The sequence below is a fragment of the Canis lupus genome, chromosome 25 (assembly GCF_048164855.1).
Source record: "Canis lupus baileyi chromosome 25, mCanLup2.hap1, whole genome shotgun sequence".
NCBI lineage: Eukaryota > Metazoa > Chordata > Mammalia > Carnivora > Canidae > Canis > Canis lupus.
The window spans coordinates 10,406,479-10,434,279 of NC_132862.1; the positions used below are offsets into that span (position 1 = coordinate 10,406,479).

The 27,801-nt window shown below is 38.0% G+C and overlaps 1 protein-coding gene across 10 annotated transcripts; it reads left to right on the forward strand.

The window, feature by feature from the left end:
- The first annotated feature begins 35 nt into the window (after positions 1-35).
- On the forward strand, positions 36-27,734 carry PUS7L (pseudouridine synthase 7 like). 10 transcript variants are annotated; one of them, XM_072798264.1, is made up of 10 exons: positions 119-433; positions 742-1,434; positions 4,018-4,937; positions 13,577-13,736; positions 14,600-14,792; positions 17,772-17,870; positions 20,452-20,533; positions 21,644-21,924; positions 25,636-25,689; positions 26,797-27,734. In XM_072798264.1, exons 1-10 carry the CDS (start codon positions 390-392, stop codon positions 27,121-27,123), a joined length of 2,853 nt encoding a protein of 950 aa, XP_072654365.1. In that variant the 5' UTR covers positions 119-389; the 3' UTR covers positions 27,124-27,734. The 10 variants fall into 10 exon arrangements, with proteins under 10 accessions (XP_072654367.1, XP_072654370.1, XP_072654365.1 ...); XM_072798265.1 differs by lacking the exon at positions 119-433 and having other exon boundaries at positions 599-953; positions 1,052-1,434; XM_072798267.1 differs by lacking the exon at positions 119-433 and having other exon boundaries at positions 599-953; positions 1,052-1,183.
- Positions 27,735-27,801: the final 67 nt, after the last annotated feature.

Sequence of the window (27,801 nt, forward strand, 5' to 3'; positions counted from 1 at the left end):
CACAAAACCAGGCCCCGCCCACCCCCGCCCACCCCGCCCCGCCCCTTTGCGCCTCCAAGCGCCTCCGCCGCGTGAGAAATTCCAGGTCCCGCGTCTCTTTTTATTTTTATTTTTTATTTCTTTCTTTTTTTAATTTTTATTTATTTATGATAGTCACAGAGAGAGAGAGAGAGAGAGAGGCAGAGACACAGGCAGAGGGAGAAGCAGGCTCCATGCACCGGGGGCCCGACGTGGGATTCGATTCCGGGTCTTCAGGATCGCGCCCTGGGCCAAAAGCAGGCGCTAAACCGCTCCGCCACCCAGGGATCCCCCGCGTCTCTTTTTAAAATGGGAGCCTGCCCCTTTAAGGACGCCGCGCTCGGCGGCTGAAGTAGCTAGGACTTCCGGACATGCGCAGAGCGTTGTGCCCGGGATTCCTTAACCTGCAGCTGAGGTAGACCGGGTCGAGCTTCTCGCAGGATGTGGGGCTTCTGTGGGCGGGGGGCGAGGATGAGGGTCGTAGCGTTGGGACCCTGACTTTGTGCCCGCGAGAGGAAGGCGACTTGGGCTAGTATGGGCTTTGGGGCAGGGGGGGAAGGGGAGGGAGAAGCTGGAGGAGCGGCGGGCCGGGCGGGCCGGGCGGGGCCGGGGGGCTCCTGATGCGCGGGAAGGCCACACCGCGGCCGCCGGGAGCCCGGAGTTGTGCGAATCGGTGACCGAAAGCGCGTAGGAGTGAGTTCAGCCGAGCGCTGCTGTTTGAAGGACGAGCACGAGGGAGGAAGCTCTGCCTGCTGCGTTCCCAGCGTCTCCCCAGAATTTGCCGTCAGCCTGCGTTATCCCCCAGCCCGGGGCCAGCCCACCTGCCTCCTGTCCTCCTGCCCCTCCGCCTCGCTGTCCCGGCGGCAGCCGGCTGCTCAGCGTCACTGCGTCTTGGTGCCGGACTCCACGTGGGCGCCTTGGGCCGCTCTCACGAGGTGCTGGTCGTAAGCCCCTGAGCCTTGCGTTCTTCCCGAGGGGGTTCTACGTCACCCGCAGCTCAGGATGCCTTCCTGTCTTCTTCCTTTGCCTGCAGAAGGCCTGGGTCGTTTTCCTCACCGGGCGCATCCCTGCTCTTGACCACGTGGCTTTCCAACTCTTGGAAGATCTTCATCGCGTTCACCTGCTCAGGGCCGTCGTTCATCTTACCAAGACGTCTTTTTGGAGTGTGTGTGTGTCATTTTCCTGCTCAAACACCTCCAGTAGCTGTATATTGATCACCCAGCGGTTTCTTTCTTTTTTATTCAAAGCTTTTATTTATTTATTCATGAGAGACGCAGAGAGAGAGGCAGGCTCCGTGCCGGGAGCCCGAGGTGGGGCTCGATCCCGGGTCTCCAGGGTCACGCCCTGGGCCGAAGGCGGCGCTAAACTGCTGAGCCCCCCCTGGGCTGCCTACCCTCAGTGGTATCTAAGATCTTGGTAAGGCATTGACTGCCTGGCAGTTTGGCGCTAATCATAGCTGTATTTCCCGGAACTGTACTAAAAAAAAAAAATTTTCCCGATTGTTCTCGTATCTGGGCTGTTCAGTTTTTCCCTAAGACATTGCGTATTTTGTTTGTATGTTACTCATGATATGTCCTCTACCTTACTTCTATGTCTTGAATCGTTTTGTGGACTTAGATGGCCACTTTTTTTGTATTATACCTTCTCTGATTGTCGTAGGCAAAAGCGATCCCCCTTTCCCCCCCTTTTTACTCTCACAGCTCTTATTTTGTACTAGTTGTTTCATTTATTCAACAATCAGCATTGATTGTATGCTTAATATGTGCTTGACACTGTTCTATTTTTTTAAAGATTTTATTTTATTTTCTAAAGATTTTATTTATTTATTCATAAGAGACACAGAGAGAGAGGCAGAGACACAGGCAGAGGGAGAAGCAGGCTCCATGCAGGGAGCCCGACGTGGGACTCGGTCCCGGGTCTCCAGGATCATGCCCTGGGCTGAAGGCAGTGCTAAACCGCTGAGCCACCTGGGCTTCCCACTCCACACTGTTCTAAATGTGAGATAATCAGTGAATTAGGCAGACAAGGTACTTGCTCCCACAGAGCTAACATCCTAATTGGGAGAGATACATTATAAATAATAAAATTATTAGATAGAAGTACTGTGCAGGAAATTGAGGTTTGGGGAAAGAGTGCTTTGCCGGTTCCTTTACATTATTAGTCAGGGAAGACCTCTCTGGGGATGTGATTGGGGAATGACTAATTTAATCAGCAGGAACAATGAACATAAAGGAATTGAAGAAGGCCAGTGTAGTTGAAGTATAGTGGGTAATGGGGAAAGGGTACAAGATATATTTGGAAAATAGAGTCCAGAATCTTACAAGTCTTTGGAAGCCAGGGTCAGTAATTTGGATATCATTATCAGTGTGATTAGAGGTTTTAAAGAGGACTGTGATATGGTTTGATTTACCTTACAAATAATCATTCTGGCCATATGGAGAATGGACAGTAGTGGACTAGTAGTAGAAGCAGGCTAGAGGCCTTCACAATGTATAAGAATTTCTGAAATGGAAGTTCAAAATGATGGAAGGACAGCAAGATTAATCAGAGAGCCAGATGTTTAAAGTGGACGTAATTTTTGGTGATGAGAAAATAAAGGTTGTGACTAAGATGAAGCGGAATTGGGTTGAGGTTGAGATAGGGAACTGAGGGGGGACTGTGGCGTTAAATAGATGGTGCATAGGGATGGACATGGAAGTCATGCTGGATAGGAAAACATTGAGGGAGGTGTTGAAATCTTCATCAGTGAATGAAGAGGAGTCCTCTACGGACCAAAGAGGATTGCAGCAGGTGGTAAAGCCTGATGGCATGAACTTCAAAGAATCTGGGATTTGGGGGAGGTAGAGGAAGGAGAAATGGTTTGGAGCAGTGGCAACTAGAAATTATTTACATCTTCTAGGTCCTAAATTAGGTGGGCATGAAAGGAAAAATAGCTTTCACTTGAGAGGACTACAGAAGCGGCAGCGTGGGGGAAATGGGTTCCAGTTATGGGAAGAAACTGAGGAGAGTGCAGGAAATGAAGGAATGATGGAAAATAAATCTATCCTTATGTAGTCTAGGAAATCATGATATAGGAGTTTTGCTGTGATTTCTATGTGGCATGACGCAGGGGGAGGTTCGCTAACTTGGCTCAGATTAGTAGATTACAGCGGTAGAAATAGGATGAAGGTCCAGATGATGATGAATTACTAGAGAGTGTGGTTAGTATGTGAGTAGTATGCGGTGCCTGGGCATTTTGTCTTTCATATAGCTCTATCTGGTATGGTAGCCATAGGCTGTGCAAAGAGTGAATAAAGACTTTTTTGAGGATTATTCTCTCATCTGCTTCAAGAGGATCTGCAGAGTTTTTTTCCTCTCTGATGCCAGTGGCATGGTTGGAATTTTCCTGTGCATCAACCTCAAAAGTTTGTATCTGTAAAAAGCTTGTAACTGGGTTTTCAAGAAGGTTTAAGGTTCAGGATTAATTTGAGACTATTTTGAAGCGGAATCAAATCGCAAGTTGTTATTTAGAATATCATTTATCTATCAATTTGGGCTATTTCTTCCTGTCTTCTAGTTTCTTCTCTCATCTCTAACCCCTAATATATAAAACTCTAGCCACAAATGCACTGGAATTAGCTGGGGATTTTCAGGGATGGGGTTTAGACAAATTATTAAATCCTGTGTTGTGGTCTCTTCTTTGTGGGCCTGCAAAGTGGTATTTTTAAAGTAAACTTGAAACTGACCCCTTTGAATCCTGGATAATAGATGGAAGCTTGGAATGGGTGAAGAGTGAAGTTACAAATCATCGGTTACACCAGAAAAGATTGCCTGTTAATTCACCTTGGTATAGAAGAGTCAAAATACACATGATATCTAGAAATAAATTGTTAATGCCTTTTAAGGGGACCCAGGATTGAAAGGGAGAAAGAATAATAAATAAACCCTGCAAATATATTTCTTCTTTGTTTTTCATGACTTTTCTTTCTGGTAACTGACTGCCTCCTGTTTCTTTTGTAGGCATTGTTATTTAAGGATGGAAGAGGATACAGATTTTAGAATCAGGTTTAGTTCTTTGGGTTTCATTACTGATCACATTGGATTTCGTGGCACTATAAAAAGCTCACCAAGTGACTTCGTTGTTATAGAGATTGATGAGCAGGGACAGCTAGTTAATAAGAGCACCAGTGGCCTGATTAATAAAGTACTACCTGAGCCAAATAATTTTGCCAAAAAAACAAAACTTGATTTTCAAAATATATCCTGTCAAGAGGGCAGCAACCAAGAAGTCAATACTTTCACCAAGTGCTCTGATGATGACCAAAATCATCAGTCTGGTTCAGAAAAGGAAGATACTATCAATGATGGAACTTCCAAAGGTGAAGAAGAAAAAGTTCATGTTTTAGGCAACTTGTTAGATGAAAAAACTAATGACTTACTGACTCACTTTGCCTTTGACATAAAAGAGAAGTGGAATTCTAAAACTGAGCTCATTGGATCATCTCCTGAATTCTCATTAGGCAGGATCCTTGACAAGAACCAGAGAGCTATTTTGCATAGTGCTGTCAGGCAGAAATTCCCCTTTTTAATAACTGTAGGTAAAAACAGTGAGATTGTTGTAAAACCAAATCTTGAGTATAAGGAACTCTGTCACTTGGTATCTGAGGAAGAAGCACTTGACTTTTTTAAGTATTTGGATGCAAAGAAAGAAAATTCCAAATTTACCTTTAAACCCGACATGAACAAAGACCACAGAAAAGCTGTCCATCATTTTGTCAACAAAAAATTTGGAAACCTTGTGGAGACCAAATCTTTCCCTGAACTCAATTACAATGCTGCTAATCCAAACATAGCAATAACAGTAAGATTCCGGGAAAAAAAACATAAGCACAGGAAGAGGTCTCTTTTTGAATGCCAAGATCAAAAAGTTATATACACAGGTAATGTATTAGATCATTACCATTTTCTTTGATAAAGAGTTAAAATTGTGTGGAAGGTGAATAATTTCAGATGAATTAAATAGACTTAACCAGAGGGATATTGGAAAAAATACTTGGGTTTAGTTTTTAGTGGAAGATAAAGCTTTTCAAAGAGAGGCTCTTTGATTAATTAACGATCAAGCCTTTGAGAATTAACCTTATCGATGAAAGTAGGTTAGCAGATGCTTATAGTTAACATAGTCACAAATATACACAGTTGAAGGAGTTATTTTGTGCTTACTAAGTTTTACTGGAGATAAATCTTGATTTATCTTCCATATTTTGGAAGTTATTTTAATTTTAATTAAAAATTAAGTACTCAAGTAAGTACAATATGTCTGCTGTGTTTGGGGAGAATCGTTATCTAAACAGTTGAACTTCACTGTCCAAGGTAGAGAGCTCCTTCCAAGGAGCTCCTTGCTTGTTCAATCAGTCTTGTAGAGAGTAGGTTCATAAGTTTTAACATGCGTTAAAATCACCAAAAGGTCTTGTTAAACAGATTACTAAGCCCTATTCTCAGAGTTTCTGAGAAAGTTTGGAGCAGGGCTTTCAAAAATTCCCAAGTGTTGCTTTTTCTATTCGGTCTGGGTATTTTGAAAGTTACATTTTGAAAGTCACTGCTTTAGCAGATATATTCAGTTCCTAGGACTGGATGGAACTGATGAAATCTTATTCTACAGGCTTGACTGACCAGGTTTAATTGGCCTATATCCTACATGAAGGATGGGTTTCGTGTAGCCTTGTTTTATAGATACAGCAAAGCTCCCCCCCCCCCCCGGTTAAACACATTATTTTATTTATTTTTTAAGTTTTAAATACCAGTGCTCATCATGACAAGTGTACTCCTTAATCCCCATTGCCTTTTTCACCCATCCCCCCACTATCTTCCTCCCTGGTAATCAGTGATTTGTTCTCTATAGTCGAATCTCTTTCTTCGTTTGTCTCTCCTTTCTCCCCCCTTTCCTCATTTGTTTCTTAAATTCCGCATATGAGTGAAATCATATGCTATGTGTCTTATTACACTTAGCATTAGTCAAGCACCATGCAGGTCATTGCAAATGGCAAGATTTTGTTCTTTATTACTGCTGAGTAATATTCCATTGTATGTATATACAACCTCTTCTTTATCCATTCATCCATCCATCAATGGATACTTGGGTTGCTTTCATAATTTGGCTATTGTAAATAATGCAGCTATAAACATAGAGGTGCATTATCCCTTTGAATTGGTATTTTTGTATTCTTTGGGTAAATACCCAGTAGTGAGATTGCTGGATCATAGGTAGTTTTATTTTTAATGCTTTGAGGAATCTCCATACTGTTTTCCACAGTGGCAGCACCAACAGTACAAGACAGTTCCTTTTTCTCCACATCTTTGCCAATACCTGTTGTTTCTTGTGTTGTTGATTGTAGCTATTTTGACAGGTTTGAGGTGATATTGTAGTTTCGATTTTTATTTCCCTTCTAATAAGTGATGGTGAGTATCTTTCATCCTTTCATGTGTCTGTTGGCCAGCTGTATATCTTCTTTTTTTTCCTCCCATAGACTCCATATCCAGCATGGAGCCCAGGGCAGGGCTTAAACTCATAACTGAGATTAAGGCCTGAGCTAAGATTAAGAGTTGGATGCTTAATTGAGCAACCCAAGTGCCCATCTGTATGTCTCCTTTGGAGAAACATCTGTTCATGTCTTCTGCATGCTATTAAATTAGATTATTTGTTTTTTGGGTGTTGAGTTATATCAGTTCTTTAGGGACTTGGATACTAACCCCTTATTAGGTACATCATTTGCAAATATCTTCTCCCATTCCATAGGTTGTCTTTTAGTTTTGTTGATTTTTTCCTTTGCTGTGCAGAAGCTTTTTATTATGATGTAGTGCCAGTAGTTTATTTTTGCTTTTGTTTCCCTTACCTCAGGATACCTATCTAGAAAAAAAGTAGGCTCCTGCAGGGAGCCTGATGGTGGACTTAATCCCAGGACCCCAGGATCACGACCTGAGTCAAAGGCAGATGCTCAACCATTGAGCCACGTAGGTGCCCCCAGATAAATCTGTTTTGAAGGAAAAACAAAAGTAGCTTTACATGTGGAAGGGAGAATTGCTGATAAGTGATTTGCAGTTATAGATTTTTATACTACTTGAAATTCTAACAGTAGTAATTTGAATTAATGAACAATTGTGGAAACTTCTTATGTATTAGTTTAAATTAGTTTTACAAAAACTCTGAATAATTGGTGGAATATATTAAGGGGAGGAATTGATGGTTCACAAGAGAATAGTATGAAAAGATGGGGTTATCTATGAGTCCATGAACAAAGAAAAAGGTAAAGTGTACCTATCCCAGATTTTGCAAAGGCCAACCTTTTGTAAGAACAAAAATAACCCCTATAAAAAAAACTCTTAATAAATTATCCTATCTTAAAAAATAGAACACTTTAAAAAAACTTTTTATTTTTAGTTAGTAATTTTATTTTTAGTTTAGTTATAAAGTATATATAACATAAGTTACCATATTAACCACTCTTAAGTGTACAGTTCAATGGTGTTAAGTACATGCACATTGTTATACATCCATTACCATCATCCATCACCAGAACTTTTTTATCTTCCCAAATTGAAACTATATTCTCCTCCTCCCAGCCACTGTGACCACCATCCTACTTTCTGTCTCTCTAAATTTGAGTACTCTAGGTATCTCATATAAGTAGAATCATAAAATATTTGCCAATTTGTGATTGACACATATCACTTAACTGAAGATCTTAAAGATTCACCTATGTTATAAGTGTGTTAGAATTTCCTGGGTCCTTTATTTTTTTTTATTTTTTAATATTTTATTTATTTATTCATGCGCCACAGAGAGAGAGAGAGAGGCAGAGACACAGGCAGAGGGAGAAGCAGGCTCCATGCAGGGAGCCTGATGTGGGACTCCATCCCGAGTCTCCAGGATCACACCCTGGGCTGAAGGTGGCGCTAAACCACTGAGCCACCCGGGCTGCCCTCCTGGGTCCTTTAAAGACTGAGTAATATTGTGCTTCTGGATAAATGAATATTTATCCATTCATCTGCCAGTGACATGAGTTGTTTCTATCTTTTGGCTATTGTGAATAGTGCTGCTATGAACATGGCTGTAAAAAATATCTGTTCAATTCCCTATTTTCAGTTCTTGTGGGTATATATCCAGAAGTGAAATTGCTGGGTCATATGGTAATCATATATTTAATTTTTGAGACAGCACTATGACCATTTTCCTAGAATACTTTTTTGCAGAAGAAATTATGTGAAAGATTTAAACATCTAATGACGTTTTTAAGAATTGGATTTTTCAGTTCTAGAAATTTCATTTAGTTCTTTCTTAGGTCTTCAACTTACTATATTCATGTTTTCCTATAATCTTTGAGCCTATTTTTAATGGGTCTTTTTTTTTTTTTAAAGATTATATTTATTTATTCATGAGAGAGAGAGAGGCAGAGACACAGGCAGGGGGAGAACCAGGCTCCATGCAGGAAGCCCGAAGTGGGACCCGATCCCGGGACCCCAGAGTCATGCCCTGGGCCGAAGGCAGGCACTAAACCGCTGAGCCACCCAGGGATCCCCCTTAATGGGTCTTTAAGAAATGTTTTTCTGCTAATTCTGTCTCTCATTTTTGGATATGTTTTTAGTTAATGACTTCTTTTGGGTTATGAGTCATATTTTCCTGCTTCTTTGTATGGTTAGTAATATATTTTGGAGGTCAAACTTTGTGAGTGTTACCTTGCGGAGTGTCTGGATTATGTTGTCTTTTAAAGAGTGTTGAACTTTGCTTTAACAAGTAGTAATTTGCAGATCTATTTCAGGCTTCATTTTGAATTTTATTCAATGAATTTTATTTTATTTTTTTATAGCATATACTATTATAGCATGATCCTTCTGTGGTTTCTACTGCAAGCCCTTACTATTAGATCTCTTCTCTCTAGCTGGTCTCCAGTTTTGTGTAATCTCAGGTTACAAATGCCTCATATTTCATTGTTCAACCTGGTGGAATGTGGTAGCCAGCATCCACGTGACCCCTGGTGATCCTTAACTACTGATATTCATGGCCTTTTGTAGTTGCCACCCACATTGAATCAGGGCCATCCTGTCTAAGTAATAGAATATGGCAGTGACAATGAGTGATTTCTCAGGTTAGATCATAAAAAGCATTTCGCTCTGATAGAACCAAGCCAACATAACTTGAAAACACCCAAGAAAGCCCTGTAGAGAGAAACTAAAGCTTTTCACCAATAGCTACTGATGTGAGTCAGCCACTCTGGACATATCCTCTAGCTTCAGCTGATGTTTGACTGCAACTTCATCGTAGACCTCAAGTCAGAACTATCCAGCTTCTGAATTTCTGACCTATGGGAATGGTGTGGGATAATATGTTAGTTTTCTCAGGTTGCTGTAATGAGATATCATACACTGGATTACTTAAACAATAGAAATTTATTTTCTCACAGTTTTGGAGACCAGAAGTCCAAGATCAAGGTGCCAGTAGAGTTGATGTTTGGTAAGGGTTGTCCCTTTGGCTTGTAGACAGCCATCTTCTCATTGTGTGCTCACATGACCTCTTTTTTGTGCACAGAGAAATTAAGAAAGAGGGAGGCAGCTCTCTTATAAGGACACTAATCCTATTGAATCAGGTCCCCATCCTCATGGCCTACTTTAATCTTAATTGCTTCCTTAGAGGTTGCACCTAAAAGTTAGCCACACTGGGACTAGTTCCTTGACATGAATTCCAGGGAGTGGGGGAGTACAGATATTCAGTTTATAGCAAAAGTAAGTGCTTATTTTTTATAAAGAAGGGGTACTATAACTAAAAAAATTTGCAGGCAAAGTGTTGAAGGCTTCTTTTCTACTGCTTATAGTAAAATTTTATTTAAAAAAATTTTTTAAAGATTTTATTTTATTTATTTTATTTTATTTATTTATGCCTGAGACACAGGCAGAGGGAGAAGCAGGCTCTCCCTGCAGGGACCCAATGTGGGATGTGATCCCAGGGCCCCGGGAACATGCCCTGAGCCAAAGGCAGAAGCTCAATCACTGAGCCACCCAGATGCCCCTGCTTATAGTAAAAATTTAAAGGAAAAACTACTAGATATAAAAGAGCCCGAACTCACAAGGCTCAGAAATAATTTTTTTTTCCTAAAAAAAAAAAAAAAAATCCCTACCTCTTCAGATGGCACATGATATTTAAATTAAGAAATGATTTCTGGGCAAAGAGAAAATCATAGCAAGGTGAGGACGTTTTCTAACAAGAAAATTTAGGGTGTGACTGTAAAATCCTTTCTTAAAATTTTTGTAGAATATTTAGCAGTGTCTCAGAAAATGGTTCAGACATGCAGAAGGCCCTCTGGGGACTTGAAGGGCATGACTTCCCTAGGTTAAACAGGAATTCCCCTAGGGATTTAGGGGTGTCCCCTCAGCACTTTCAGTAGAAGCTCTAAGTAGAAAAGTGCTCATCTTGACAAAATTTGAGTGTATCTTTGTCTAACAGAGTGAACTCACACAGTTTTTGAAAGTGTCAAAGACAGTAAAAAATAAAGAGGCCTTTGTACTGCCACACTTTTTTTTTTTTAAAGATTTTATTTATTTATTAACGAGAGACATAGAAAGAGAGAGAGGAAGAGACACAGGCAGAGGGAGAAGTAGGCTCCATGCAGGGAGCCCGAAGTGGGACTCGATCCCAGGACTCTAGGATTATGCCCTGGGCTGAAGCCAGACGCTCAACCGCTGAGCCACCTGGGCTGCCCTACTGCCAAGCTTTTAAAGTCAGTAATTGGGCTGAGAAAACTAGTCTGCCATAAACAGGTATCTTTTACAGAATAAGAAATTTCACTCAGAAGGCAGAACTGAGACCCAAAGGTGGACACTAGAGCCATACAATTATTCCAAGATACTGGTAGTACTGAATTCTAATAAAAGAACAACCAACATATACCTGGCTGGATTCAGAACTGCTGTGTAGAGTAACTTCTAGGTATTTTCACTTTTCCTCCCAGTTTAAATAAGGAGCATATAACACTTACCTTGTGTGTGTTTCAAACATTGCAAGGTGTGTAAAAAGCAGATTTGTCTGTTCCTGTTGCAGTCCTTCATAGCCTTCATGTTAAGGGAAATCGTATTTGAGGATTTTAATCCAATATATACTTAAGAAGTTTTATCTGTATCTGGACCTGATTTGGATGAAAAAATGCTAGAATTTGAGCTGTTTTTATAGTGTTAGCTTTAGGAACTTCAGGAAGGAATGAGTATATTTTGAATTTGGGATGTGTGTGTGTGGTGAAACTTAAAGTATTAGAGCCAGAAGACGGATCATTGTTCTCAACCCCAAGAAGGTTCTCAATGCTCTTCTCCTGGCGGTCCCACAAAGTGGCTTTTTGTGGCCAGTAGAATATGACAGATGGCAGATGGTGTATGGCTTCTCAGGTCAGGTCATAAGAAGTGTTCAACTTTTTGCCCATATTTCTTGGGTTGTTCAGTGTGGGGCAATCCGGCTACTGTACTGTGAGGCTATTCAGGCAGCCCATTGGAGAACTGAGGCCCAACCAGCAGCCAACACCCACTTGTCAGCCTTGTGAGTGAGTCCCCTTGGAAATGGATCCTTCAGCTCCTGTCAGCCCCATCTAATTGTGACCTCATGAGAGAGCCTGATTTCAAACAACCACATCAAGGGGCTCTTGGATTCCTGACCCACAGACACTGTGAGAGATAAGCAAACATTTTAAGACCCTAAAGTTTAGGGTGACTTGTTGTGCAATATTAGATAATTAGTATATAGTAATTAATCCTGGGCATGTGCAGATTACTAATAAGTGAAAACCGCTTGGGATCACCTATATAGGTTTCTGGAACTCTCTGTGATACATAGATAGCTTCCTCTTATCTAGGACTCTGTCCTGTGAATTCCAGCCCACTCAGCCTTCCTGAACTCTAACCTCTACCCTTTTAATTCAGCATAGCCACTGTGTTCTACCTGGATTCCTCCTCCCTGTGCTGTGGTCTAGAAAGTATGCATAGGCAAAAAACCCCACAATATTTTAGGGCTCAATTCCTTTGTTTCCTTTTCTTTTTTTTTTTTTTTTTTTTTAATTTTTATTTATTTGTGATAGTCACAGAGAGAGAGAGAGAGAATGAGGCAGAGACACAGGCAGAGGGAGAAGCAGGCTCCATGCACTGGGAGCCCGACGTGGGATTCGATCCCGGGTCTCCAGGATCGCGCCCTGGGCCAAAGGCAGGCGCCAAACCACTGCGCCACCCAGGGATCCCCTCCTTTTCTTTTTGAATCACAGTTTTTTGCTACCTTTTCTCTAGTGTCCAAAAACAGATATTTTCTATATTTTGTCTAGCTTTCTATCTGTTCACAGTAGGAGGTCAAATCTAGTACCATTTATTCCCACATGGCTAGAAGTGGAAATTGAATTTTAAAATTTAGCATAGTTGGTTTTCTTTTTAAGCACTTCACTTTTCCCAAGTAATCAATATGTTACAAATCTTATAAATTTAAAGTATAAATTTGGTGGTCTTTTAAGTTTTCCTGTGTGTTCCCATATTATTTACTAATTTAGTGAGATTTCAATAGAAAAAGACAAATTTAAATCAGTTAGACATTTATAATTAGAGTTAGGTGAGTCTCATTCTCTTAAATATTCCAATTATATAAAGACACGGATTCATTAACACAAATATTATGGATTTGGTCCTCCAAAATGTTCTAAGTTCTAAATCATCACAAATGAAAAAAAAAAAAAAGTGCTTATGCACTAAAGCTAATCAGCTAACAAACGATATAATTTCAGACAATTTGGAGGTTCTTTCCTATGTGGCTGAACTTGCTTAACAACTAGTAAGTGCTGTGCCCAGATTGTCAGGGGCAAATTTGACATCTCAAACCCTACTTATCAAACACATGAACTTTATTTTTATGTTTTTAATATTTATTTATTTATTTGACAGAGGGAGAGAGCACAAGCAGGGTGAGCAGCAGGGAGAGGGGAAAAGCAGACTCCCCACTGAGCACCTTGTGGAGTTCATTTATTTATTCATTGAGTAATTAATTGACTACTTACTGTGTGTTAGGCTGTGGGTGTAACAGTTGAGAAAACAAACATGATCCCTGCGTTAGGAACATTCAGTCTTGGGAACCTGGGAAGAATTTGAGGGAGAACTGCTGCTGCTGTTGGATTGACAAGAATGAATACAAGTAGGGCAAGTAAAATGGAAGGAACACATTTTAAATAGAGGGATTCAAATGACAAAGCTGGGAAGGGACAAAGCTGGGGAAGGCTCTAGTCCATCCAGGGGTTGTGAGATGTCCTTTGGGTCATACAAGATATACGAATGGAGACTGAAAAGTGAGATTAGGGTCAGATAAAATGCCAAATTAAGGAATTTATATGTTCTTTCTGTAAGCCTTTTCAGAGCCAATTAGCATTTTTCAGTTGACAGCTGAAATCTAAGACATGGATTTTTTATCTTGGTTAAAAAATACATTAATAATTTGATTCATATTTATCTAGCCTATTAAGAATGTAGTTGATGTAGTTGTGTGCATGTGTGTAATCTGGGATTTTTTTTTTTTTAGCTTTTACCCTACGAAAAGAAAATCTGGAAATGTTTGAAGCACTTGGATTTTTAGCTATCAAACTTGGTGTGATTCCTTCAGATTTCAGTTATGCAGGCCTTAAAGACAAGAAAGCCATCACTTATCAAGCAATGGTTGTTAGAAAAGTGTCTCCAGAGAGGTAATATAACATTACTTTATAAGGTAGAACTTTACTTTCTTATTGCATCAAAGAAATAAATGTGAGATTGAAAACTCAGAACACTAGGAGCATATTAACCTCACTATCAATAGTAATTTATTGGGGTAGCCCGGGTGGCTCAGCGGTTTAGTGCCGTCTTTGGCCTGGGGCCTGATCCTGGAGACTGGGATCTAATCCCACAGTGGACTCCCTGCATGGAGCCTGCTTCTCCCTCTGCCTGTGTCTCTGCCTCTCTCTCTTTCTCTCTCTCTGTGTCTCTCATGAATAAATAAAATCTTTAAAAAAAATAGTAATTTATTGACTAAAGGCTAATGGAGCAGCACATTCTGCCTTCATAATATGATTATCTTCTAAATGGCAGTATGTCTTGGGGCACCCTAGGGGGCTCAGCGGTTTAGCACCACCTTCAGCCCAGGGCATGATCCTGAAGTCCCGGGATTGAGTCCCACGTCGGGCTCCCTGCATGGAGCCTGCTTCTCCCTCTGCCTGTATCTCTGCCTCTCTCTGTGTGTGTGTCTCTCATGAATAAATAAAATCTTAAAAAAAAATAGCATTATGTCTTAAATTTTCATTGAAAATATAGGTAGTTTTAAGACAGAAACTTTGAGATTTGTGGCAGATTTTAGATGATTAAGTTGCTTCAGATCATAAAATAACTCTTAATATAATCCTATAATAATGGTTTTCTTAGTGCACATTTGTTGAAATAGCATTAACTTTTAAATTCCAAAAAAACTTTTTAGTGTTCTGATATAAGTGGTTATCTAGCAACTGTCGTTTAAACCTTTTATTAATTTTTAAATGTAAGATTTGACAGAGTCTATATGATTTATCATTTATAGGTTGAAGAATATTGAAAAGGAAATTGAAAAGAAACGAATGAATGTGTTTAATATTCGATCTGTGGATGATTCCCTTAGACTTGGTCAGCTCAAAGGAAATCACTTTGATATTATCATCAGAAATGTAAGAAACCAAATAAATGATTCTACAAACCTGAGAGAGAGAATTTTGGAGGCAATAGAAAATGTTAAGGTAAGAAAACTCAATTTTAAAATAGTGTTACAGGAAAATCTCGTAGTTCTCTTTACATTAAGGCAAGAAGGGAAATTTCTTTTGCTTTTGCACCTTTCCTTTTTATGTGCATATGTCATTATTTTTAAAAAATGATAATTGGAACAGTTTGGCTTATTTTTAATTTTCTTCTTAGTACTTTTTTTGTATTAAAAAACACAAAGCTTTAATGTAATTAAAAATATATAATGTATAGAGTTACCTGGAGTGTGGGGAGGGGAGCTATCTGTATAAGAAGAGAGGTGTTTTTTGTTGTTTTGTAGGTTTGGTTTTTTTAGCATGTGCTGTATAGAGTAGTATTTTAGGCAAAGGTATTAATTTTTTTGGAAATTTTGTTCTGCAGTTTTTTTCCAGAAACCTTTGGTAAATAGTTATATTACTTATTAGAATTATGCACAATCTTTTTTTCTTTTCAATCTAATTGAATTTTTTCAACATGTACAAATGGTAAATCATATGTATTTCATTGTGTCTTACAATAAAAACTATTTAGCATAAATATATGTGGCATTTGCCAGGCATCTAAGTATACCCTAGCCTTCAGTCTGATCATCTAGACTAGGGGTTAGCAAGCTTTCTCTGTAGAGCCAGATATTAATTTTTTTTGGCTTTGTGGGCATATGGTCTCTGTTGCAGTCACTCTGCTGCCCTTGTGTGGATGCACCCATAGATCATACATAAATGAATGAGCAGGGTTGTGTTCCAGTAAAACTTTACTTATAAAAATAAGTGTTGGCCACATTTGACTTGTGGGCTGTTAGTAGTTTGGCAATCCCTGATCTAGACCCATAATCCTGGGATGCTTTTAGGCAATCTCAGTAGTCAGTCCCTACTCCCGAACCAATTAAATAAGAACATTTGGGAATACAGCTTTGGTTATTAGTATTTTTTAAAAAAAACTCCCTAGGTGGGGCACCTGGGTGGCTCAGTGGTTCAGCATCTGCCTTTGCCTCAGGTTGGGGTCCTTGGATCGTGTCCCACATCAGGCTCCCCAGAGGGAGCCTGCCTCATCCTCTGCTTATGTCTCTGCCTCTCTCTCTGTATCTCTCATGAATAAATAAATAAAAACCTAAAATAAATAAATGAATAAATAAATACATACATACATACATACATACATACTCCCTAGGTGATTTTACTCTACAGCTAACACTGAGAAGCACTGATCTAAGTAAGATTCTGATCATGAAGACCTTTTTACACAATTTTATTCTTCTCCAAAGGAAAACAAACAAACAAAACTGTTTTTTAATCACTATTCTTCTTTCTAGTTAGGAAAATGACTTTCCAACTAAAGATTTTCTAAATTCACATTTACCTGTGTATATACACTCTTTGATTGTATATTCTTTATATGGTAGTTTTTCCTTTTGTTTCTAGACCTATCTAAAGTTCTCCCCTCCCCCCAAAAAAAAAACTGTTATTAAAATGATATCCCTTAAAAAAGGGAGAGAGTTTCTTTGAACTGTGATAGCATTTATTGCCTGTCTTTCATTTGAAACTTATGGGTATACAACTACCCATTATAAGGCCCCCATTAGGAATGATTTTAGCTTTAGCTGACTTTCCTTTAATTCTGAAAATAAGATGTCTTTGAAGTTTTGTTTTTAGAGGGTTATAACTTTGACTTCTAGAAACCTTTTGTTATATCCAGCCCTAAGTAATTTGAAGGGGTACTTAAAGTTCTCCTGGTTATTCTAGGGTATTATTTGATATTATTTACCCAAATTTGAAATAATAATTGTTAGGAGAAATACTCATAAAGTGAGTGTGGAAGAGCCTTATCTTTCAAGAAACCATCTGGACCTAGTGTTTTCTTTGTGAGAGTGTGTTTATCCACAGACCAATGTCTTTAAGGTTGCAGAATAAATTACAATTCTCTACTCCTGGGAAAGTGATGCCATGCCATTGTCTTGGCCCAGGCCTTCAGAATCTGAGATAACTAAAAACTGAATTGTTATATATAAAGGAACCAAGACTTGCTGAGTTTGAAGCAAATTTACTTTAGCAATTTATTTGTTATTCTTGGCATCTTCAGACAGCAGGAGCTTCTCAAAATCAGAAAGAGCTTCAGGGCAAAGATCAGATCCAGTCCTAGGTAAACACTTTATCCCACAACTCTGCTAGTTTAGCACTGAAAGTCTTGCATCCCACAGTACTCTTCAGTAATAAAATGGAAAGCTGATATGTTTTTAAAGCTATTTTGATGGTCTTATTTTCTAATTTTTAATTGTTTGGTTTTCTCCTTTCTATTCTTTAACTGTATAGCATTTCTTGGACCATTTGGCCCTTATGTGTATATTGCTGATTATAGTATTCTTTTATTAAAGTCAATATGAAGAGAAAGACTTGATTACATATTCTGACACAGTAATTATATTTATTTGTTATACTCATTTTGGGCCCATGACAAAGAACCATAGACCGGGTGACTTAAATGTTGGAAATTTCTTAGAGTACTGGGGGCTGGAAGCCTGAGATCATGGTGCTAGTCTTATCTTCTTGTTGTATTCTTACATGGTGGAAAGAGTGAGCTAGCTCCATGATCTTTTCTTATAAAGGCACTAATTCCATTCATGAGAACTTTACCCTCATGACCTGATTACTTCCCAATGTCCTCACCTCCAAATACCATCACATTGGAGGTTAAGATTTCAATGTATGAATTTGCGGAGGAACACAGGCATGCAGTCCATAACAATATACTTTTTAAAAAAGATTTATTTATTTATTGGCGATCGAAAGAGAGAGAGAAAGCATGAGCTGAGGGGGCAGAGAGAGAGGGAGAAGCAAACTCCCCACTGAGCAGGGAGCCCCATGCAGGGCTGGATTCCAGGACCCTGGGATCATGACCTGAGCCAAATGCAGACACTTAACCGACTGAGCCACTCAGTTGCCCCACAATATACTTTTAATTAATTGGTTTTCTTGTATTTGTAGAATAAGGGCTTTGTAAATTATTACGGACCACAGAGATTTGGAATGGGAAGGAAAGTTCACACCGACCAGATTGGATTGGCTTTGCTGAAGAGTGAAATGGTATGAATTTAAAAAAACTATGATCTGATTTGTTTTGTCAGTTATGCTTATTATATAACCCAACCCTTTGCTTTCTTAACCCAGCATATGAATGCATATAGACACACACATATAACATATACTATACTAATGAACATTTATTGAGCAGTTACTATATTTTAAGTATCACATTATAACAAAAAAAAACTGTATGTGATGTCCCTGTGTTTAATACTTGTTTGAGACTTTATAGAGAATTTGAACAGCCCTCACCAAATTCTTAATGACTGAATAGAGGATTTAGAGGAAACCTAACATCCTACAATTCCAGAAATGTGACATCAAATTATATAAAATTCCTGTTTCTCATTACATTCAAACAAAATCTCTCCCCCTTTTTAAACCTTTTAAACCTCATGTTCTATGCTTCTCTCTTTTTTTTTTTTTTTTTTAACTTTGCTAGAGAATTATCAGTTGTTGCTGTGTAAGAGATTACTCCAAAACTGAGTGGCCTAGAATGACAAGCATTTCTTTTCTCACTCTTGCTGGGGGTCACACATCTGGAAGCAGCCTAGCTGAGTGTTGGTGTGTCAGGGTCTCTCATGGTGTGCAGTCACACTGTCAGCCAGGGCTGTTATCTTTGGAGACTTGACTGGTAACAGAGGATCTGCTTGCAAGCACACTCCCATGGTTGTTGGCAGGAAGGTTTAGTTTTTACGATAGGGCTACTCATGGCATGATTTCCCCACGAGAGAGGAATCCAAGAGCACAGAAGAATGAGACAGAGACCACAACAAAAATCGCAGTGTCCTTTGTAATGGAATCTTGGAAACGACATCTTTACTTCTGCTCTGTTCTACTTACTGGGCACACAGACCTACCCTGAGAAGTATCGGGGTGGCAGAGGTGGGGACTGCAATAGGTGCACGTACCAGCCAGTGGAGGTCATTGGGAGCCAACTTAGAGGCTCGCCCACACCTGTATTTTCTTTCCTTTGAAGTATCATCCCTTTCCCAACCTTTACATTCTCTACATCTCAATTTAAATTCTCATCCCACTGCCAAGAAAAATTGAATTCTGCTTATCTTGTGACCTCAAACCTCTTGGGCTTCCCATCTTGGGTTTTATTATATTTTATTGTTATTGTTTGTTTAATCTTTTCCACTAAACAAACATCATGTCTCTCTTGCTCAGTACTCCATCCTTAGTACTCCGCACAGTGCCTAGCACATAGCAGATGCTTAGTAATATTTATTTGGATGAATTAGCTTCTTAACATATATTTGAATGAATGAACGAATACTGTAAAATAAGGTTTAGTGTGATTTTAGGTTGAATGATCTATCTTAAGACCCTTTCTTACTCTGAAACATATACTTAGAAATCACAGTGCTAGAGACAGTATATATAATAATAATAATAATAATAATAATAATAATAATAATAAATACAGGACCTCATAGATACCATTAATAAAAGGAACATCTTAGAGTTTTTAAAAGAAAATATTAAAGTTAGTAATTAAAAAAAGATTTTGAGAATTGTTTTTTGTTGTTTTTTTTTTAATTTTTTATTTATTTATGATAGTCACACAGCGAGAGAGAGAGAGAGGCAGAGACATAGGCAGAGGGAGAAGCAGGCTCCATGCACCAGGAGCCCGACGTGGGATTCGATCCTGAGTCTCCAGGATCGTGCCCTGGGCCAAAGGCAGGCACCAAACCGCTACGCCACCCAGGGATCCCCTGATTTTGAGAATTATTTGAAAGACCAAACAATTCCAAGACTTGAGAACAGGAATGAAATTAGTGGTTTGGGGGGATCCCTGGGTGGCTCAGCGGTTTGGTGCCTGCCTTCAGCCCAGGGCATGATCCTGGAGTCCCAGAATCGAGTCCCATGTCGGGCTCCCTGCATGGAGCCTGCTTCTCCCTCTGCCTGGTCTCTGCCTCTCTCTCTCTATTATTTTATTTATAAATAAATACCCCCCCCCCCCTCCAGGGCAGCCTGGGTGCCTCAGCGGTTTAGCACCTGCCTTCAGTCCAGGGTGTGATCCTGGAGTCCTGGGTTCAAGTCCCACGTCAGGCTCCCTGCATGGAGCCTGCTTCTCCCTCTGCCTGTCTCTGCCTGTGTCCCTGTCTTTCTCTCTGTGTGTGTCTCTCATGAATAAATAAATAAAATCTCTAAATACATAAATAAACCCCCCCCCCCAAAAAAAAATTAATGGTTTGCCATCCCTCTATGCTTGCTTCCTCCCCTGTTTTTGTTATATATGTTGGTCAAGTCTGAGTTTTATGTCATTATTACTTTACACTTGCATTCCTAGCTCCATGATAGAGGTAAAGAATGACAGAAGTAGAACTATGGATGATAGGGGGCGTTTTTTCCAGCCCATAGTATTTTAAACCAATGTATAAAGTTGCTTTGTACAAATCTATTTCCAAATATAACACTATTTAATTTTTAAAAACTTGGAGATATAATTGCAGTGTCAGATATCATTTGTTAAGTGCCTATTTTATGATGCCAGATAATTTGTATCTTTTTTTAAAAAGTAAGTAATTTGTCATTTTCGTTTAATGTATGTTTGCTTGCTTGGTTTTTAAAGGTGAAGGCTGTAAAATTATTTCTTACACCAGAAGACTTGGATGATCCTGTGAATAGAGCAAAGAAATATTTTCTTCAAACTGGTATTTAAAAATTTCTTTATTCCATACATGGTCATGAAATATTTAATACAGATGTTACATCAGCAGGAGGGCATTCATCACTGCATAAATGTGATAGGAAATAGATTATAATATAATATATATTTAATAATTTTATTACATACCCAAGACACTCAGTTTTGGCGAAATATCCAAGACTCTTGCTTGGGAGTAGGAATGAGGAGAGCAAGAGTATCTTAGTTTTTCTTGGTCTAAGTCCTCAAGATAAGACTTTCAAATTCTAAACTGGTTACCAATAGAAGCATATACTACAACTATGGGAGACTTAAACTACATAGAAGTTTAATTGTTATATCTAATATTTTGTGCATCGTTTTTGGTTTAGTTGCCATTCAGCCCTGTCAGTTTGGGCACTTTAGCTCAATATGATGATTTAAATGCAGAATGCTTCCTGGGAAACACTTAAGGAAAGCGTTATGGGTGTGGGTTCTAGAGTCAGTCCTCATGGGTTTGACTTTCAAAATGACTTACATGTTTATATCTATAGAGTTCTGAGAATATCATTTCCTATGGCAGTGATTCCTAAACTTTAGTGTTCATAAGAAACACCTAGTACATTACTAAAATGAGGATTCCTACCTAAAGAAGTGTCTTTGCAGTAGAGTTTGTTAATTTAAGTTTAAAAAGTATCCCATTTAGCAAGGCCTGTTAGCACACTTGAAGGATCTAAGGATCCAACCCTTTCTTACTCAAAAGATTGTGTAAATGTTCGTAATAGCTCTTTAAAAATATGTAGTCTCAGAGGTTTATTTAATGATTTTTTTTGAGACATTCTCTGAATAATTGCAAGTTAATCTCCATTCTGAAGTAGGTATTACTAATGTGCTTTTTGCTACTTTTTTTTAAAGCAGGGAAAGTGAATGGAGAATGGACCATATGATTAATGATCTTTCTTAAGCAGACAAGCTCTTCAGGTGTAACTAGGTTTATACTTGGTACTAAACACCCTCTTCATATTCAAGTTTATAAGATAGCACAGTTCATTGCCTCTCATTAGAAGGCATACTAAAGGTCTTTATAACTGGCCTTTAAATGAAGGTGGTTGACTCACTGACTTTCTCTTTATTTCAGAGGATGCAAAAGGCACACTTTCATTGATGCCTGAATTCAAAGTTCGAGAGAGAGCACTGTTGGAGTCATTGCATCGCTTTGGCATGACTGAGGAGGGTTGTATCCAGGCGTGGTTTTCTTTTCCCCATTCTATGCGCATATTCTACATTCATGCATATAGCAGCAAAATTTGGAATGAGGCAGTATCTTACAGACTTTCAACTTATGGATCAAGAGTAGTAGAGGGTGATTTGGTCTGTTTGGATGAAGATATTGATGATGAACACTTCCCAAGTAGTAAAGTAAGTATCATTTACTCAAAGTTGTCAAAGAATGGATACCACACTAGGAATATTAATTTTCAGAAGCCTTTATTTCAGAAACAATTTAGAGCTAAATGTGCATTTTATTTTTTTATTTGTATTTGCTTATCTTCTGTTTCTGTGCTTTTAGCTGAGGCTTAACAAATGTCTGTAAATGGTAAAATAAAAATAGACACTAAGCAAAAGGTACAAAGATAGCAAACCTTCCTTTAAAGAAATGTCCTTTAAAGAACATTATAAAATCTTTAAAGAACATGTTTTAAAAAATTACAGAAGTAATGCACAAAATAGTGCCATTAAATGTGAAAAATCAAAACTACATATGAAGCTGTCATCTTGTCACCACTCTTATTGTCTTTCCCTCTTCTGTGTTCAAGAAATCAATCTGTTTTTGTCCTGTGTCCTTCTAGACCTTTGTCTATGCTTTCCCATAAATATCCATAGAAGAGTATATTTTTATTCTATTAGCTAACACTGAGAAAAGAAAAAAAAGAGCTTAGAAACTCAGAACTTAAAATATGAAAAAGAAAGAATACAATTTTTGTAATAATGGTATATGGAGTATGTAATGGTGTATTTCTTTTATATAAATGTGATTTTGTATAATTGCAATTTCACAATTTGTTTTTTTCCTCTTAACAATGTCTTAGAGACATTTATATTAGTGAATTTATAATTTATAGTATAAAAGTTGATTCTTCATTTCCTCTCTGTCCAACTAGTACTTTTATCTTTGTGAGTTTGAACAATTTAAATAATGAAACTGAATTCCATAAGTCAAGTAAAGAAATTTATTTTATAATATAATACAAAAAGAACCAATTATAATATAAAAAGAACATTATCTCAAGTTAGTGTTACAAATATAAAAATGAAGGGATTTGAGTAGTGCTTTCATATATAACATTATAAAATCTTTGAATTTTAAATGAGAGAGGTATCTTAGAGATCCTCTTTTTTTAACTCTCATTTTAAAGAAACAAACATCAAGAACAGATTAAGTGATACATGTAGTAGAATTAAAAAGGCCCTAGCCTGAGTTGGTCTCCACTAGAGAAATCATGGAGTGTAGAAAAGGTGTCAGCATCTAGAGGGAGAACATGGCCCAGTTTTTAAAAAATGAAGAAAAATAGACTCAACTCTATATAAAAGAAGCTTTATCTAAATTAATCGTAGAAGTCTGGATGTATGAATTAAGCTTTTTGTTCATTTGGTTGGTTGATTTTGGTTTGGGATTTGGTTTTGGTTAAGTAATAGAGATCTATCTTGGACTAACTTAAGGAAAAGCAGACAGTAATTCATTGGCTCTCGTAACTGAGGCTGATTGATTCAGACACAGCTATATCCAGGGGTTAAGCAGTCTCCTAAATAACCTATCTCTTATTTTCTTCATCTTTCAACTCAGTTTTCCTGTGTTAGAACCATTCTCAGTTTGACTTGTTCTTTCAGTGGCAAAATGGTTATGAGCATCTCTAAGCTTATTTCTTACAACTTGTAGAGAAGATAATTTTTTTCCCCATGGAATAAAAGCCATGGAATTAAGTGTCTTGGGCTAGGAATGGCCTGGCTTGGGTCCCGTGTCCAAGCCCAAACCAATTATTGTGGCCTGGAGTATGTTCCAAAAGATCATTCCTGGAATCATCTCCCCTAAATCATGTTTGAAAACTGGAAGGGGAGCTTCCTGAAAATGAGGGTGCTACTATTAGAAAAGAGAGTAAAGGCTGAGCAAGCCAGAACAGCAGATGTCTGCTTCACTGTTTCATTGAATGGGTAGCTTATGAGTATTTAGATAAGAAAGTGATTGCTAAGAATGGTCATTTAACTGAGACAAAATCTGAAACTATAAAAAGAAATCTAGGAGCATTATAGGTTTTATTTTATAAATGAGTGGAAGAAGAGATGTCAGTGATTCCCTTTTGATAAATAGTGAAAAATCAGGTTTTTTTCACACATTCCAGAAAACATTCATTTAAATATTACCTGGGCTACACATTATTTAGTAAGTTAGTCATTCCTAATTCAGATTTTCAGAAGTTAAATGTTACTTTGATAAGACATGGTAATAGTCTATGAAATTCATGTCTTACAAGACTTCTTGGTTCAAAGTAACATTTGCAAGGACAGTTTTGTGATAAGAACTGTATTTGTGTTTCTTTGGAGCTATAGAAGAAAGGAAAACATTTCTCCTTCATATCTTGCTAGGTTTCCGTCTATTAGAAAAAAAAAAGAAAGTCTTTATATATTTTAAGACCAATCATTTATACTTTATTAGTTAGCAATAAGAATAGAAAAAGCAGGACTTACAGGCCCAAAATGAAAAAGACAGTCAAGTTTCTGAGGAATAGTATATTGAGACATGTAATATTGTGCATCTGCAGTTAAAAGTTGTAGGCAACTAATATGATTCTTGACAGGATTACTAGACTAACAGATACACCTTTATTTCAGGTCACTTGGTAGATTTTCAAATAATTTCTTTGTGAACAAGATGGAAAAATGTGTTAGACAATTAAAAAGTTAGGTGAATTCATAGTTGGGAAGGAGCCAAATACCAAAAGCATGTTTGTTAATGAAGAAGTCGATTGATATCAACCTAGTGGGAGTTCTCTAAACATGAAACATGATCTTCTGTACTTGACCATGTTTTTCAGTATTTTCATAATTTATATAAGTTACATTATTGTACATAGGCTTAGAGTTTGTGAAAGAGAGCTAGAAATGATGATGCAGAGAGATCCTCATCCCATGAATTTTGGTCAGATCACAGCTAAAGTTTTATATCCATTTCTGAGTCCACAACTAAAAGTGTACTTACAATAAAAAACATACAAACCCCAAAAGAAAAACGAAAGGGGAGGGGCAATAATTATTTATTAGAGAACTAGAGATTATTGCCCTCAAGTGCAGACTTGAAGGCAAAGCCAGCAGAGTTAGAGGACCCTGGACCCTATGTTATATGGTGAATGCTTTAGGAAGGGGGGGATGCTATTCATCTTTGTTTAATGATGACAGCAGCCTTTATACCTGAACTTTGATGTGCTCGAGAAATCAGAATGACTTATTCTATAGTGTCCTATAGCAACATTTCTCAGACTTAACATACACCTCTTTTTTCCCCCTGCTCTTATTACTGTTCTATAAAACACATTTTGAGAAACACTACTTCTCAGAAAGTATTATGATACTTGTTGGGGACAGAGGTGGAGTGGTTTCCCAGAGGCAGATTTTTATTTTTTAAAGATTTTATTTATTTATTCATGAGAGAGAGAGAGAGAGAGGCACAGACATAGGTAGAGCTCCTTGGGGAGCCGGATGCTGGACTTGATCCTGAGACTCTGGTATCACACCATGAGCCAAAGGCAGATGCTCAATCACTGAGCCACCCAAGCTTCCCCCAGAGGCAGATTTTTAATTCAGCATAACAATTTTGTAAGCTAGGAAAAGCTGTTGGTAACGAGGTAAAAGTATTGCCTCGGAATGTTAAGCTACCACCATTCTCTTTGTGTTTAAACTTCAGTTATTAATGGTTAAACAGGAAGTATCATTCTAATTTTTTATGTAGTCTAGAAACAAATTCTGAAAATAATCTTGTTGGGGGATATAATATTCAGCATAGGAGTCAAATTATACATAACAGGGAAAATTGAGGAAATGAATCATTCATATTTTTGTCATGTTTTTAAAATATAGGTTCATCTAGTAACTGAAGAAGAGGAGTCAGCTAGCACATATGCGATACATCAGGTAAATTTGTTAAAAAATTGGTATATCACTTAAATCTAAGTGTAGATACTATATCTGAAAGACAAAAGGTAGATATATCCCAAAGTCCTTTTCCCCACCTTTTTCTTTGCTTTTTTTTTTTTTTTAAGATTTTATTTATTTATTCATGAGAGACACAGAGAGAGGCAGAGACCTAGGCAGAGGGAGAAGCAGGCTCCTCACCTGGAGCCCGATGTGGGACTCGATCCTTGGACCCTAGGATCACGACATGAGCCAAAGGCAAAAGGTCAACCACTGAGCTACCCAGGCATCCCCCACCTTTTCCTTTTAACCACTTTTTAATTCAGGTACAATTCATATACAATAAAAATCACTCTTCTCAGTTTAAAGTTGTAAGAGTTTTGATAAACATATGCAGTCTTGTGACCAACACAAAAATCAAGTTGAAGAACATTTCATCTCTCCCTGTGCCCCTTTTTAGCAAGCCCCAGCCCCTGAGTGGCTCATCCATTTACTACCCCTATAGTTTTGCCTTTGAAAGAATGTCAAATAAATGGAATCATACAGTATGTGGTCTTTTATGTCTGGCTTCTTTCAATTCGCATAATGAATTTGAAATCCATTCATGTCGTTTGCATTTGAATTTTTTACCTTGTTCTTTTTTCTGACTACCTTTTGGTTCAAGAAAAATGTCTAGAAATCATCAAAGGAGGAAAGCCCTGCAAACTGTAGTGTCTTTTTAGTAATGTTTATATCCTGAGACATAATGATATCTCAGTGATTTTCAGATATACCAGATCTCAGTGATATAATGACCGTATATTTTTCTGAAGGCACTTACTAGTGACTTTGGGCATGTTATTGATTCTTTCTGAGACTTAAAGAATCAAGACAGCACCAACCTCATAACCAACAAGTAATAGGATTGTCTCTACCTTTTATCTTGCTAGAGGAAGAAAACATTTTGCCCATTTGAAAATTGAAATACTTGTTTAAGTATCCCACATCATAAATCATCCTTAACCACTTTATATCAGTTTAATTTGTGAGGAATGGTATATGTTGATCAGGAAGGTCTAACATTTCTTTCATTGTATTTCATGTATTTTTTCCCCTTCTTCTGCACAGGTGGTTCTTCCAGTGCTTGGATACAACATTCAGTACCCAAAGAACAAAGTTGGGCAGTGGTACCAGGACACACTTAGCAGAGATGGACTACAGACGTGTAGGTTTAAAGTACCGACTCTAAAACTCAATGTTCCAGGATGCTATAGACAGATATTGAAACATCCCCATAATGTTTCATACCAACTAATGGAAGAACATGATACTGATGTCAAAACTGAAGGTTCCCACATTGATGAAACAACTTTATCTCTTCAGATCTCTTTCGATCTTGATGCTTCCTGTTATGCAACAGTGTGTCTGAGGGAGATAATGAAGCATGACTTTTAGAATCACTACCCTTGCTATAATCATATATATATGTGTCACTATTTAAAAGAAAGGGAGCTAAAATTTCTCGAGCACTTGCCACATGCTAGAAGCCTTACAATTGTTAGCTCCTGTAATTACAAAACATCCTGATGAAGTAGGAATTTGCAGATGTTCTAGAAGACATATAGCTAGTAAGCATCTGAACTTAAGACCCCAAAGCCTTTGTTCTTTCTATTATCTAATGTTTCAGTCATCTTTATTCTGTGCTACAAAATTTGTAATCTTCTTTTACTATTCAGGACAAATAATCCTGCAAGATAACATGTAAGAAAAAAAAAACATGTTTGGAATAATGTTTATATCCTCTAGCTCCTTGCTTAGAATGTAGAGGAAACTAGACTATGGTGAAAGCACATGGTTGGAGAGAAAGCGAAATGAAGCATTTTATTAATTATTATTGTCATTCTTTTCTGTTTTTGAAATTATTGATCAGAATAATTTCATGGAGGGAAATGTAATCCCTCTATTTATGATAGCTACCTGAGGGTAGTTTACCTCCTTTATGAGATAAATTATCTTCAGTGAAGATTGAAATAAAATTTTTTGTACAATTTATTTATCTCAACATACATTGACCCTCTTGACTTTTTTGTGATTATTATTTTTTTAAAGATTATATTTATTCATGAGAGACAG

Excerpts from the sequence above, each read along its gene's own strand:
- PUS7L (XM_072798264.1), top strand. The coding sequence starts at position 390 with ATGCGCAGAGCGTTGTGCCCGGGATTCCTTAACCTGCAGCTGAG. Across the intron at positions 4,938-13,576 it reads TCAAAAAGTTATATACACAG|CTTTTACCCTACGAAAAGAA; the intron begins GTAATGTATTAG and ends TTTTTTTTTTAG. Across the intron at positions 21,925-25,635 it reads AACACTTCCCAAGTAGTAAA|GTTCATCTAGTAACTGAAGA; the intron begins GTAAGTATCATT and ends TTTAAAATATAG.